The 15,324-nt window shown below is 34.5% G+C and overlaps 2 protein-coding genes across 4 annotated transcripts; one reads left to right on the top strand and one right to left on the bottom strand.

The window, feature by feature from the left end:
• The first annotated feature begins 783 nt into the window (after positions 1-783).
• Positions 784-4,157, top strand: LOC111211895. 3 transcript variants are annotated; one of them, XM_048745640.1, is made up of 9 exons: positions 784-1,520; positions 1,902-2,540; positions 2,693-2,770; positions 2,880-2,957; positions 3,028-3,105; positions 3,328-3,488; positions 3,579-3,659; positions 3,766-3,841; positions 3,935-4,156. In XM_048745640.1, the coding sequence occupies exons 2-9, from the start codon at positions 1,907-1,909 to the stop codon at positions 4,099-4,101; spliced, it is 1,353 nt and encodes a 450-aa protein (XP_048601597.1). In that variant the 5' UTR covers positions 784-1,520; positions 1,902-1,906; the 3' UTR covers positions 4,102-4,156. The 3 variants fall into 3 exon arrangements, with proteins under 3 accessions (XP_048601597.1, XP_048601595.1, XP_048601596.1); XM_048745638.1 differs by having other exon boundaries at positions 1,895-2,540; XM_048745639.1 differs by having other exon boundaries at positions 784-2,540; positions 3,935-4,157.
• Positions 4,158-6,138: 1,981 nt separating this feature from the next.
• Positions 6,139-7,686, bottom strand: LOC106373533 (probable tRNA N6-adenosine threonylcarbamoyltransferase). The gene is made up of 2 exons (XM_013813692.3): positions 6,660-7,686; positions 6,139-6,586 (listed from the first exon to the last, which is right to left on the bottom strand). Exons 1-2 carry the CDS (start codon positions 6,762-6,764, stop codon positions 6,266-6,268), a joined length of 426 nt encoding a protein of 141 aa, XP_013669146.1. The 5' UTR covers positions 6,765-7,686; the 3' UTR covers positions 6,139-6,265.
• Positions 7,687-15,324: the final 7,638 nt, after the last annotated feature.

Genomic DNA, 15,324 nt, shown 5'->3' with positions numbered 1-15,324 from the left:
TAAACTTATAGGATGGTGTAATAATTGCAAAAAAAAATTGTAAAACCTTAATAAAATTAGGAATATATCACAAAACGACATCGTAACATTGACATTAACTTAAACTAACAATTTTTTGAAAGTTAGATTATACTTTTCCAAAATAATGTGGTTAATCAAGTAAACAAACAGTTAAAGTATAAAGTAGATTATGTAAACTTATGTGATGGTGTAATAATTGTAAAAAAAAATTACATAAAAATATTTAGGAATGGTAAAACTACTTGACATTAGTGTTCAACCATAATGTTTAAAACATGATACACGTTTAAAACGTAATGCACAATACAAAATGAAATAATATAGTTGTACTAGTAATTGAGTTGTACCGGTTTTTCCATAGTTGTACTAGTTTATGAGTTGTACCGGTTTGTACTAGTTTTTGAGTTGTACTGGTTTGTACATAGTTGTACTAGTTTTTGAGTTGTACCGGTTTGCACATGGTTGAATTTTGGCAGTGAAATCGAAAAATTTAGTTGTACCACATAAAATTTAAACTTACTTCAGTTGTACCACTTCATTATGTGTACATGTCTTTGCCCCGATAAAATGAAATCATCAATTTTGTTAAAATACATTTCATGTATGTTTTCCAAAAATTGTGTGGACAACAAGTTAACAAACCTTAAAAGTATAAGGTAAATCATGTAAACTTATAGAGTTGTGTAATATTTTTTAAAAAAAATTCCAAAACCTCAAATAAGTTAAAAAAAACTTTCTGAGTACATACCAATTGGGATATTTAATTGTTTTTCTCATATGGAATACTAAATTGGTTTTGACAATTTTTAAGATGTTAAAGTTGTGCCAGTTGTACATGTAATTCTCGTCTAATATATAATAAAAATTATATCAATTATTTATATTGCTAGATTTAGGTTTGTAGCAATATTTTCACATCATGGCTTTGTAAAAAGTATGTTTGATGTTTGTTTATCATAATAATATGGCTAATATAGTTAATAAATCTTAAAGTAAAAAATATATAATGTAAAACTAAATTAAGAGTGTAATATAATAATTTAACAAAAAATTGAAAATTCTTGAATAAAATATATGAAATTTTGTCATTATTTACCAATTAGAATATATTGCATGTTTATTTCATGTTTAGTTGTACGAATTATACTAGTTGTACCAGCCGAATATGGATGAGATAAAAAAATTGTGTGGCTATAAGTGGTTGAAATCAAAGAAAGAAAATGAGGGAGAAAGAAAGAAGTGTGAAATCGTGTGGTTAAGATTAAATATAGATGAGATGATCCAATGGTTCATATTTTCTCTTTATTTAGGGTAATATTGTAATTTGCAATCCCTTAGTCCATGTAGAATAATTTTGGATGTAGAAGAATTTTTTTTGGCCATTTGGTCCATCTCAGAGTTTTGTCCGAAATCATAAAGGGTTGAATAAAGTCTCATACTCGCAACAACATCTCGAGAGGTTTCTTCTCTCTCTTCTGCTGATCGTTTTTGGTTCAGAGGTATGACTTTAGATCTTTCTCCGAGTTAGCACCGGGTTCTGCTGTTTGGTTTGGTTTGCCTTTAGGGTTTTCGTTAATACCGATCTTTATGAACTAGATTACGTTCTTGAGTTGCTCATGGGTAGGGCTCTTGAGTTACTTTAATAAAGTTTTGCTCTTATGGTTGATCCTGTTGTGTTTTAGTTGGATTGTTTTCTTAGAGTCTTGACGTTGCTAAGATTCTGCTAATGCTGCTTGAGAGTTATGGGTTTATTTTGTTTCCTACTGGTGTTGTCTCTATAATTTCCAGTTTTCTTTGAAGATATGTGATCTTGTGTTCAAAGATGCAATTTCATTGTTTGCATTTGAGCTTTCTCATATGAGTTTAAGTGTAGTGACCAGGGAAGATGCAAGGAGGTGGTGGAGATCCTTTCAACTTTAATTGTCCTTCTGATGGCTTTGGAGGCTCTTCTGGTGGCCCGAACAATGGTCCCCCGAGTCTGATGTCTAGTTTTGGAGGAGACTCTTTTGATGGTTTTGGTGCCCCTAACAATGAACATCCGAGTCATATGTCCAATGTTTTAGGAGGAGACTCTGCTGATAGTTTTGGTGGATCTAACAACGGTCCACCGAGTCAGATGTCTAATGTTTTAGGAGGAGTCTCTGTTGATGGTTTTGGTGGCTCTTTTGGTGGATCTAATGGTGATCCTCCGAGTCTGATGTCTAGTTTTTTCGGAGGAAGAGATCCGTTTGATGACCCTTTCTTCACCGAGCCTTTTGGTGGTAGCATGTTTCAGCCCAGCTTGTTTGGTCCTCCTACCATGGACCCTTTTGCTGGAATGCTTCCTCCTCCATTAGGGTTTATCGAGAATCATCATCACCAGACACCACAACCGAGACTACCAGGTGGACCAGTTATTGAAGAGATCAATGTTTTAGATGCTGAGGAAGAAGGAGAAGCATATCAAGAGAAGAGCGTAATCCTAGGGAAACGTGGCAGGTCAAGCAGTGAGGTGGAAACTGAAGAGGCTATAGCTGAAGGTGATAACCCTTAATTTTTCCAAATTTTTTTCTTCTTCTGTAGTCTCCAAGGAAGGAGATTGTTTTGGTTTCTTTGTAACTTGACGTGAAAAAAAAAAAAAAAAAAAAAAAAAAAAAAAAAAAACTTGACGTGTGCGTTTATGATTCTGTAGAGAGAAGGATCACACACATGCAAAACATGAATGCAAATGCTATGGTGGACAATGGACAATGGCAACAACAAACTCAAGGTTATAGTTCTTATTTTATTTTGAGAACTACTCAAGGTTATATAGTTTCCAAGGGATGAGGTTATTTTGTTTTCTTTGTAACTTGACTTGTGTGTTTATGTTTTTGTAGAGAGAAGGATCAGACACAGGGAAAACATGAATGAATATGCTATGGTGGACAATGAACAATGGCGGCCACAAACTCAAGGTTATTGTTTCTATGGGAGGAGATTGTTTTGTTTTTATGTAACTTGACTTCCATGTCTATGTTTCCGCAGAGAGAAGGATTGCACACATGCAAAACATGAATGCAAATGCTATGGAGAACAATGGACAATGGCAGCCACTAACTCAAGGTTATAGTTTCCAAGTTAGGAGATTGTTTTGTTTCTTTGTAACTTGACGTGTGTGTTTATGTTTCCACAGAGAGAAGGTTCACGCACAGGCAAAACATGAATGCAAATGCTATGGTGACTTATGAACAATGGCAACCACAAACTCAAGGTTACAGTTTCCAAGTAATTAAAGAGATTGTTTTGTTTCTATGTAACTTGACTTGTCTGTTTATGTTTCTGCAGTCAGACACATGCAAAACATGAATACAAATGCTATGGTGAACAGTGGACAATGGCAGCCACAGACTCAAGGTTATAGTTTCCAGAGCACGACTGTTACTTACGGTGGTAATGACGGAAACTACTACACTTCGTCCACGACCAGAAGGACAGGAAGTGATGGGGTGAGTTGTAACAGTTTTAACATATTTGTCCGTGTGTATAGAGTTTTAGTTTATGCTTAACTACTAAATCTTGGTTTTATTGTGTAACAGTTAACTCTGGAAGAAAGCAAAGAAGCTAATACTGCAACTCGCGAAGCAGCGCACAGGATTTCAAGAGGCTTCCATAACAAGGTAGGTTACACTTTATACACACATACCTTATAAGCACCATAAAAATATTTTTTTCCTTTGTTGTTGGATCAGTTAAATTGTATAAGTGATGTTTTCATCCTTGCAGGGCCACACGGTTGAGCGTACCCGCAACTCGGATGGTCGGGTTGGTACAAACCAGATTTTGCACAATCTGAACGAAGGTAAGTAACACTTTCCTCGTTATGCTTCAGAAAGATTCTATTGTGTAGATGACAGAACCTCGAATTTATAAACGTTTCTTCCTCTTGCTGTAGATGAATTGGCTGGTTTTGAACAGTCTTGGAGTAGCAATGCTGGAATGCAAATGCAATTCCCCAGTCCGGCCACCTATGCGCTACGCGTCACTTTTCCGCCCCGATTTATGCAAAATCGGTTTAAAAAATCGGATATCCGATTTTTTCCGCCTAGACTGCCTAAATGACCGCCTAGCCGCCTAAATGACCGCATAGCCGCCTAGGCGGCCGCCTAATCTATTTTTTATTTTTATTTTTATTTTTTTATTTTTTTTTTTTTTTTTTTTAATAATATTTTTATTTTTTATTTGATCTAAAATTTTATAAATATCATTTATATTCATAATTTTGATGAAAAATACACTATATTAAGTTTATATATTCTATTTTTGTGTTTTATACAATCTTAAACATGAAAATGTATTAATGTTATACACAATTAAAGATTAACATGTTTTATAACACAGTAAACCATCTAAAAATTCCGCCCCGCATAATTTCCGATTAATCCCCGATTTTCTCTTTAGACGCTAGGCCCAACCCGACCGCCCGACTAGCGCCTAGCGCGTTCCCGAACAGGGCTTTTAGTATAACGTAATTTTAAAATTTAATTTATCAAATTTTTCAACCAAAAAAAATATGAGTTTATGTATATGGGTATTTTATCAATTGTTTCCATTTTTACAATTTTTTTTATTCATAAAACTATTAATTTCATTAAATTTTAGAATTGAAAATTTTTAAAAGAGAAAAATTATTTTAAAAGAGAGAAAAAGTGAAGAAAATTTTTTTTATACCAAAAGAACGAGCTATTCTTAGGTTCACCCCAATGTTTTTAAACCCGGACCGAACCGACGGTCGGACTGGGTTGAACCATGAACCGAAAATAATCCTGGTTGGATTAATGTTAAAACCCAACTATAATTGAACCAGTTAAAAAACCCTATAGAACCGTCAAAAACCCGGGAACCGGCGACCCAATGAACCGGCGAAACTCCGGTTCGTATATAAGCTAAAATTTTGTTAATGAAATAATTAATTTTTCTTCCTTTTAAAGTAAAAATAAGATTTATTAAAGATTAATAAATTATCGTCTCTCGTCTTTTTCTTTTTCCGTCTCTACAACTCATAAATTATAAGATTCACAAAGTTTAATATTCACGTCAAGATTTTTTTTTTCTACTTCTCACTTTGTTTTAATTTTATTTCATGATCACTTGTTGTGAAGATTTAACTAATTGAAACATTTACGTTTGTGACATTTTTATTTCAATATATAACTTTTACCTAATGTGTATATAATTTTTTTAACAAGGTGATGAAGATTTAGAGTGATAAGATTTGCTAATCTGTGACAAAAAAAAAAGATTTGCTAATAAAGTTTAAATGTGCTTTTCATATTGATTTTAGATTTTAATTGTTATTTTTAAGTTTTTCTACACGGCTATTTAAACATTTTATTTGATATGATCTATTTTTTTAGAATATTCATATTATTTATATTTTATATAATATAATTAAATTTATTTTAATCTAAGTAAACCCGATCGAACCCGGTTCAGATCCGATCGAACCACAATGATCCATGACCCAAAAGATTTATGGTTCGCTAGTCGGTCCGGTTTTAAAAACACTGGTTCACCCCCTAGGATGAACTTTTAGGTTCACCAACCAATATAATTTCATTATTTCAAATTCGATAACTTTTAGAAAAGGAAACAAAATATTGTCAAGTTATATTATGTTTTTAAAATAAAAAGATAAAAATAAAAAATAGTAGTAATTACAAAAAAAAATACTTTTTAACCAGCAAAACACTAAGCCCTAAATTCTAATCCTTAAACTCAAAATTCTAAACCCTAAACCCTTGGGTAAACCATAAACCCTTGGATAAATCATAAGCTCTAAATCAAAAACACTAAACGCTAAAACCCTAAACCCTAAATCATAAACCCTAAACCCTAAACCTTTGAGTGTTTTAGTATTTAGTGTTTTTATTTAGAGTTTAAAATTTATGCAAGGGTTTAGAGTTTAAGATTTAGGGTTTAAAGATTAGGATTTAGGGTTTAGTGTTTTGCTGGTTAAAAAATATTTTTTTTGTAATTACTACTATTTTTTTTTTTTATCTTTTTATTTTAAACCCAAGAATTAGTCCAAAAGAACAATCATGCTGAATTTTTGTTATGTTTTGGCAATTTTCTCTTTTTTTTTATTAGACCAAAATAAATGATAAGATTAGTAACATTTCACTAAAATTATCTCATCAAAAACAAATGTTATCGAGTAGACATATCCACTTCTCATAATCGATAAAAATTGAGTACACACAATCACTTAGCAGCAGCAACGTTCTTATCTCCACGTACCAACTCTTCCTTCTCTCGCCACCCCGCACGGAACCTCGTCCGTGCGAAACCGCTGCGCAAAGGTAGTGTCTTCTAACGGCGTTTCAATACCGTTAACAAACTCAAGAAGACCCGTGTACGCAATCATCGCTCCATTATCAATACAGTAACGATCATCCGTTGCAAAAAGCGTCCCGTCACGTTCAGAGCACATAGTCCTCATCATGTCCTGCAACCGCTCGTTACACCCGACACCACCAACTATCAAAACGTCTTTCTTGTCGCGATGAGCCATCGCTCGTGTCTCAACCAACATCGCAAAGAACGTCTCCGGCAACACCAACAAATCATAAACCAAAGTGTCTCTCATTTTATGATAAAAAATGATAAGAGAGACTTACTTGAAGGGAGTAGCACAAATCTGCAGGTGTGCCCTCGTTGTTCTTGAGCTTCTCCTCGGCAGTACTTTTGATATAACTCAATATCCCACTGAATGACACATCCATTCCTTTAACAGCATACGGGAGATCAATAAAGTTGTTTCCTTTCTTCGCAAGCTAGTAAAAGTATGATGAGAATATATACTATCATCGCAGAGAGTCGGCAAATTATTAATACATTATTAAGATAGATATTTAGATAAAGTCGGCATCATATTTATTTGTACTAGCATTTACATATATACTACTATAACTATAATACGACATAGACCAAAATAAATATCACTTACACATTATATATACTATCATTAAACTATAAGCTATGATAAGAGATAGATTATAATTAATCTAATCATAAATGACAAATAATCAAATTAACTAAAATCATGACAAATAATCAAATTAATTAAAATCATGGAGAACATGACAAATAAGCAAAATCAAAATAATTATATATATCTAGTTACAAATTTTATAGTTACATCATTTGAATTATAAATTATTGACTCAACTAAAAACTATCAATAAATTAATGACTCAAATTAAACCAAATTAAAATATGACAAATAAGCAAAATTACCTAAAATCATAGAAAACATGACAAATATGAAAAATCACTTCATAAATAATCATATAGATTTAGTCAATGAAAATTATATTGTTTAATACTAATGGAAACACTAAATAATATTTATTTTTTACAGAGAAACATCACTTAATCTAAAAGAAAAATATTCTTAAAGTTAAACAGAAAGAGTAGTATTTTGGGGTAGGTATTTTGGTTTAAATTCGGATTTGGTTTAGATTTGGTTTGGTTGTTTGGTTCTAAATTTTTTAACTGAAATTATTTTGGTGTGGTTTGTGTTCAATTTGAATTTGGCTTGGTTTGTGTTTGGTTCACTGCAAGAAAACGGCGACATACTGAGGGAAAAAATCGTCGGTATGTCGTCGGAATAACGTTATTCCGACGACATACCGACGAAACAAGTCCTCGGAAATAACTCCTCGGAAATTCATTTTTCCTCGGAAATCCCTCGGAATTTTCCGACGGAATTCCGAGGAAACAAATTTCCGAGGAAATTCTGAGGACCACCAGTTCGTCGGAAATCTCCTCGGAATATACCGTGGGAGAACTTCGTCGGGATATTTCGATGGACATTCCGATGGTCCAATCCTCGGAAGTTCTGACGAAATATTCCTCGGAATTTTCATCAGAAAATTCCGAGGAACGGGTCCCTCGGTATATTCCGAGGAACGGGGTCCCTCTGTATATTCCGAGGAAGATGTCCCTCGGTATATTCTGAGGGTTCATTTCCTCGGAATGTAAAAAATATTAACTTTTTTAAAAAAATAAAATTTTTGAAATTTAAATTCGAAAATATAAAATTAAAATTAAAATTGAAATCATATTAATTAATATTCAAAGTTTCACAAATAAAAATAAAACATTTCGAGTTTTTGGAAAAAAAAAAACTACGGGTCTGGCACGTCCGGGAACACCTCGTTCGGGTACATCCTCTGCATCATCTCCATCATTTGCTGGTTCAGCCTCCTCTGTGCCTCATAGCCCGCCTGTTGAGCCGCCATGTGGATCTACAACAAAGATATGTGATCATCCTTGTCCTTCAACTGAGCCGTAAGTACTTATGGATCAACAAATGGCGGTGGTGCAGAAGAAGGAGGAACCGACCGTGTGCGACGACCCAAACCGACCAAACGTCCCTTCTTCTTTGGAACCGACTGAAATAGAAAATAACCAAATTTACAAATTTAAATCAAGAAATAAATAAATTGAACTTAAAAAAAAAGAACTTACGGATTCAACGATTTCGTTGATTCGAAACCAGGATAAGTTGGTCGAAGCCGTCGAAGCGTCATCCTCGGTTTGAAGCTGAGACACTTCGTCTTGCACCTGTGTTTGGACAAGGCTGACCACTTCCCTCACAAGACCGTCATCAATCTGGCCGGTCTTCTTGTTGGTATACGTCCCCTTCATTAGGGCGAGATCATCAACCGGCTCGCCATCATTTTCTTCCGCCTTAAAAAAAAACATAAATTAAAGAAACATTAGAAATTTGAAAAAATTGACAAAAAATAAAATTTCAAAACTTAAATAATTGAAGAAAAAGCGGCTGAACTTACCATGCGATCTTCCAGAGAAGCAATAGATTGAGCACCCAAGTTATGCTTGAAGACGCCCTTCCCTTTACGGTCACTCCTGCGGTTGGTGGAGTTGGTGGAAGAAGTTTCTTTCGTCTCTTCCTTATCCCAATGCGCACACAACTCCGTCCAGACCATGTTGTTTATCGACTTTGGGACCTTTTAATAAATAAAAAAAAAATACTTTAATAAATTAAAAAATACTTTACTAAATTAGAAAATTGTTTAATAAATTAAATCGAACCTTATTGATTTGCCAGTTCTTCTTCCACTCGTGGATCTGCTTCCCGTAGTTGTCCATAACTTTATGTACGAAGTGGTGATAGATAAAGAGCGTCTCATCGGAATTCCAGGTGAATTCTTGCTAAAAAAAACACAATTAGTAAAAATTTATATTAAAGATTAAAAATATAAGTAAAAAATTAGAATACTTACCGCAAACTGACGAAACCACAGATGTTGCTTGTCGGTAGGGAAGTCAGTGAAAGTCGGATGTCCCTTGTCGAGGGCCGAGTACATCATACGGTTGATCTATGCGCTGATTCCGTTCCCGGATCGGTTGAACCTAATAAAAAGAACGAACGCTTAATAATGAATCAAATTTTAATGAAAAAAATATATGTTTAATTACCATGTTTGACCCCGTCCATGTGGATACGGAATGAGATAGGGAAGATGGTCATGACCGGGCTGTCGAACCAACTCCGCAACACTCATCACGCCCGGAGGACCCGGAGGAGCAGTAGCGGGTGCAGCAGCGAGAGCGAGAGGAGCAGGAGCGGGTGCAGCAGAGGGAGATGTATGGTAGGAGCTGTGGGGCGAAGGGGAATCCTGAAAATGGCTGGAATCCCGAGACTGGCTTCCCGTACCACCACGAACACGACGCTGTCGAGACCGGGTCTGATCATCATGCGACCTGTAAATTATAAAAAAAATATTTAATAAATATAGAAATATATAAATTAATTTTTTTTTTTTAAAAAAAAATCCCAAATAATAGTTTTTAATCACAAAAAAAGTTTTATAGACATTAAAAATGTTTAATAAATATATAAAAATAGTTCTAATAAACAAAAAATAGTCTTAATAAATAAAAGATAGTTTAAAAATTACAAAAAAATAGTTTTAATAATATTAAAAATGTTTAATAAATATAGAAATTTATATAATATAAATATAAATTTTTTTTTTTTTTTTTAAATCCCAAATAATAGTTTTTTATCACAAAAAGTTTTATAGACATTAAAAATGTTTAATAAATATATAAAAATAGTTCTAATAAACAAAAAATAGTTTTAATAAATAAAAAATAGTTTAATAATTACAAAAAAATAATTTTAATAATATTAAAAATGTTTAATAAATATAGAAATTTATATAATATAAATATTAAAAAAAATAATTTTTTTTTTAAATCCCAAATAATAGTTTTTAATCACAAAAAAAGTTATAAAGATATTAAAAATGTTTTGTAAAATCCAAAAAATCGAATTTATATACAAAAAATATTTTGTAAAATCCAATAAAACGAATTTATATACAAAAATCGTTTTGTAAAATACAAAAATCGAATTTATACACAAAAATCAAATTTATAAATGCAAAAAAAATCAAAAAATTATAAAAAAATTCTAAATCAATTCAACAAAACAAATTATTCAACCAAATCACAATTCTAAACCTATTATACAACCAAATCACAATCCTAACCAATCACCCTAACAAAAATCTATCAAATCTACACAAAAACCTAACAAATAGAACCTAAGAGAGTGGGATAGAGTCCTTACATGATTTGTGTAAGAGAAAGGGGAGATCGCCGGAGATATCGTCGGAGAGAAGGGGTAAATCGCCGGAGAAGAGGGAGAGGAGGCGCAGAGGAAGAAGAGAGAAATGGGGAAGAAGAAGCGGCTCGTGGTTATAAAACCTTGGGTCCGACGGATAGTATCCGTCGGAATTCCAATTTCAATTTTCGCGAAATATTTGCCCGGTTAAATGAAAATATTCCGAGAAAATTCAGACGGATACTTAAATATCCCTCGGAATTCCGTCGGAATATTCCGAGGGAATTCCGAGAAAATAATGTTTGGGGTATCTAAACATCAATTTTTTTGCCGTATTTAATTGTATACAATTGTAATGCATACCATTGAGGGTTCTTTGTATAGATGATCATAAACCATGAAATAACAAATTTCAAAACGAATTGAAAGAATTCCCTTTACCATTCATTAAAGTGTATAAGTGTTTCTCTTACGTTGTGGGGATTTCGTTCATACAATCGGAAAAGTGTTTATTATAGGGTAAGGAACAAATGTTTGACTTCATAATCAGTCTAAGACACTTAATAAGGGTTATATAAGTGTTATTAAAACCGCAAAACGTTGTTTTCGGTTTAAAAACCCTATTTCCTCGGAATATTCCTCGGAATATTCCGAGGAAATTCCGAGGAAACCCTTATCTTCTTCTGAATTCCGTCGGAATATTCCGAGGGAATTCTGAGGAACTAGTGTTTGGGGTTTAAAAACATCAATTTTTTTTTGCCGTATTTCATTTTTTATACAATTGTAATGCATACCATTGAGGATTCTTTGTATAGATAATCATAAACCATGAAATAACAAATTTCAAAACGAATTGAAAGTATTCCCTTTACCGTTCATTAAAGTGTATAAGTGTTTCTCTTACGTTGTGGGGATTTCGTTCATACAATCGGAAAAATGTTTATTATAGGGTAAGGAACAAATGTTTGACTTCATAATCAGTCTAAGACACTTAATAAGGGTTATATAAGTGTTATTAAAACCGCAAAACGTTGTTTTCGGTTTAAAAACCCTATTTCCTCGGAATTTCCTCGGAATATTCCGAGCAAATTCAGAGGAAACCCTTATCTTCCTCGGAATTCCGTCGTAATATTCCGAGGGAATTCCGATGAACTAGTGTTTGGGGTTTCAAAACATCAATTTTTTTTTGCCGTATTTCATTTCTTATACAATTGTAATGCATACCATTGAGGATTCTTTGTATAGATGATCATAAACCATGAAATAACAAATTTCAAAACGAATTGAAAGTATTCCCTTTACCGTTCATTAAAGTGTATAAGTATTTCTCTTACGTTGTGGGGATTTCGTTCATACAATCGGAAAAGTCTTTATTATAGGGTAAGAAACAAATGTTTGACTTCATAATCAGTCTAAGACACTTAATAAGGGTTATATAAGTGTTATTCAAACCGCAAAACGTTGTTTTCGGTTTAAAAACCCTATTTTCTCGGAATTTCCTCGGAAAGGAAATTCCGAGGAAACCCTTATCTTCCTCGGAATTCCGTCGAAATATTCCGAGGGAATTCCGAGGAACTACTGTTTGGGGTTTCAAAACATCAATTTTTTTTTTGCCGTATTTCATTTCTTATACAATTGTAATGCATACCATTGAGGATTCTTTGTATAGATGATCATAAACCATGAAATAACAAATTTCAAAACGAATTGAAAGTATTCCCTTTACCGTTCATTAAAGTGTATAAGTTTTTCTCTTACGTTGTGGGGATTCCCTCGGAATACTCCGACGGAATTGAAAGTATTCCCTTATCTTCCTCGGAATTCCGTCGGAATATTCCAAAAAAAAAAAAAAAGTCGATGCTAGTCTGTTTCCGAGTCATCATCACCAGATGAATCTGAATCTGGATCTTGGTGAAACTCTCCAATCACTGGTTCATCCTCTATGTGAACGACGGCTTCCTCTCCGAAGTCGGTTAAATCGACTACAAGGCCAACTCCAGCTAAATCTTCTGCTGCACTTAAGTTGCCGGATGTGCTTGGTTGTAGTGGGTCTTCCAGCTCTGAACTTCCCTGAACTCGGCCTCTCGGGTTGAGTCTTGTAACAGTAACCCATGGATCATCTCTGTTCCTTACCCGGGGGTACTTGATATAACAAACCTGTAACATTTAAAAAATTATTAGTAAAATTATAAATTAATACACATGATGATGAATCATTCTGAATAATTAACATTTAATTACCTGATCGGCCTGAGAAGCAAGAATGAAAGGATCATATATTGCAGCTTTCGCCTCGAATTTACTGATGTAACACCAAATGCATCTGTTCTCACACCTCGATCTAGAGTGTTGTCGTGCCAATCACAATAGAAAACAGTACAGCGCAATCCAACCATGCTCAAATACTTGATTTCCAAAATCTCATGTATGTGTCCGTAGTATACATCATCTCCTGATGCAGAACAAACGCCAGCATCATAAGTCGTACTCGAACGTCTCCTCTTCTGAGTTGTGAATGCATATCCTCGAGTACAAAATCTCGGATACGACTTCACAACAAATTTGGGTCCAACGACCATCTCGCGTATCAAATCGTCAAATGTTTCACCTCTGGCCAAACCAGCAGACACCTATATATCAATAAATGTGAATTAGTATAAATATGTGATAAATGATATTTTAATTTGTTTAAAGCACTCACATAAGTAAACATCCATCCAAAAAATTCTATCTGCTTCATTTCTTCTAGTTCGTCCTCTGTGGTGTACCTATATTCGAACCTCTTTTCTGCCATGAAAATCCTGTACATATGATGACAATAATGTAATTAATTAAGATTTAAATTTCAACTTGTTAAAATAAAAATTTGTAAGCTTATTTATTTACCTTTCATATTGAAGACCATATTCGCAGTTGGTGAGCAAATATGTTTGCAAATTACTGCGCTCCTGCTCAGTAAGTCGACGGTCCTTTGGTTTTCCGCTAAGTCGTCCAACGTCTGTGAAAATGTCTGGAACCGTAACATGATATGTTGCCCGTTCGCCTCTATCATCATGCCGAGCAGGTCTTCTGTTTTTGGTCTGAACTTCTGCTGGAAAGTAGTACTCGGCAAAGTTTGAAGTTTCTTCATTGATCATCTGTGCGACTATAGAACCTTCCACCCTACTTAAATTTTTCACCATCTTCTTCAAATGGAACATATACCGCTCATACAGATACATCCATCTATACTGCACAGGACCACCAAGTTCCAATTCTCTTGCCAGGTGAATAACAAGATGCTCCATAACATCAAAAAATGAGGGAGGAAATATCTTCTCAAGGTTGCACTGAATCACGGCTATGTTAGTCTTCAAATTTTCAATACCTTCAAGAGTCACTGATCTCGTGCATAAATCGCGGAAGAAACCACTTATCCCTGCAATTGCTTCATGAACATTTCGTGGTAATAGTTCCTTGAAGGCAAACGGAAAGAGGCGCTGCATCATTACATGGCAATCGTGGCTTTTCAAGCCAGTAAACTTTCCTTCCTTTCTGTCGATACAGTTACGCAAATTAGATGCGTAACCGTCTGGAAATTCCACATCGTTTGAAATCCAATCAAAGAACGCATATTTTCCCTCTGCATCAAGTCGGTATATGGGAAAAGGAGCCCTACCATTCTCATCAACATGAAGTTCTGAACAAGCACATATATCGACTAAATCCAGTCTTGACTTCAAATTATCCTTTGTTTTACCTTGAACATTAAGGATCGTGTTCATGAGATTGTCAAAAAAGTTCTTCTCAATATGCATGACATCTAAATTATGCCTTAGCAGATGATCCTCCTAGTATGGCAGATCCCAGAAAATACTTTTTTTTGTGCCAGTTATGTAGGTCTCCAACAGCATCTACCGGAAAACGCTCATGTCCACCGACGTCTGGCGTCCTTTCTGCACCAAAATCTCTTAGTTGTGTCTTCAAATCTTTCCCACAAATTTTCGGAGGTGGACTGTCAAACACCCTCTTGTTCTTTGTAAAAACAATCCTACTCATACGATATGGATGATCAGGTGGTAGGAATCTCCTGTGACAGTCAAACCAACACATTTTCCTTCTGTGTTTTAGTTGGAAAGCATCAGTGTTATCTTGACAATATGGACATGATAGCCTTCCATGCGTTGTCCATCCAGATAACATACCATATGCTGGAAAATCACTTATTGTCCACATTAGTACTGCCCGCATTTGAAAGATTTCTTTACACGAAACATCGTATGTTTCAGCACCTTGAGCCCATAGTTGTTGCAACTCATATATTAGTGGCTGAAGAAACACATAAAGTGATCTCTTAGGATGCTCTGGTCCGGGAACGAGAATCGAGAGAAACAAAAACTCTCGTCGCAAGCACAAGTTTGGGGGTAGGTTGTATGGTGTAAGAATGACTAGCCATAGAGAATACTGTCTTCCACTCTTTCCAAACGGGCTGAAACCATCAGTACATAATCCAAGGTAGACATTTCTTCTCTCATACGCAAACTCGGGATACTTTGATTGGAAATGCTTCCACGCTTTTGCATCTGAAGGACGTCTGATCTCACCATCTGTTGAGTGCTCCGCATGCCATCTCATTGGGTCAGACAGATACAACCTCTGCAACCTTTCCGTCAAAGGCAAATACCACATCCTTTTATATGGCA

This window comes from Brassica napus, chromosome C1 (assembly GCF_020379485.1).
Source record: "Brassica napus cultivar Da-Ae chromosome C1, Da-Ae, whole genome shotgun sequence".
NCBI classification, from domain to species: Eukaryota; Viridiplantae; Streptophyta; class Magnoliopsida; order Brassicales; family Brassicaceae; genus Brassica; species Brassica napus.
Note: the sequence above shows the minus strand (reverse complement) of the source record. Positions and strands in the feature narration are given on the sequence as shown.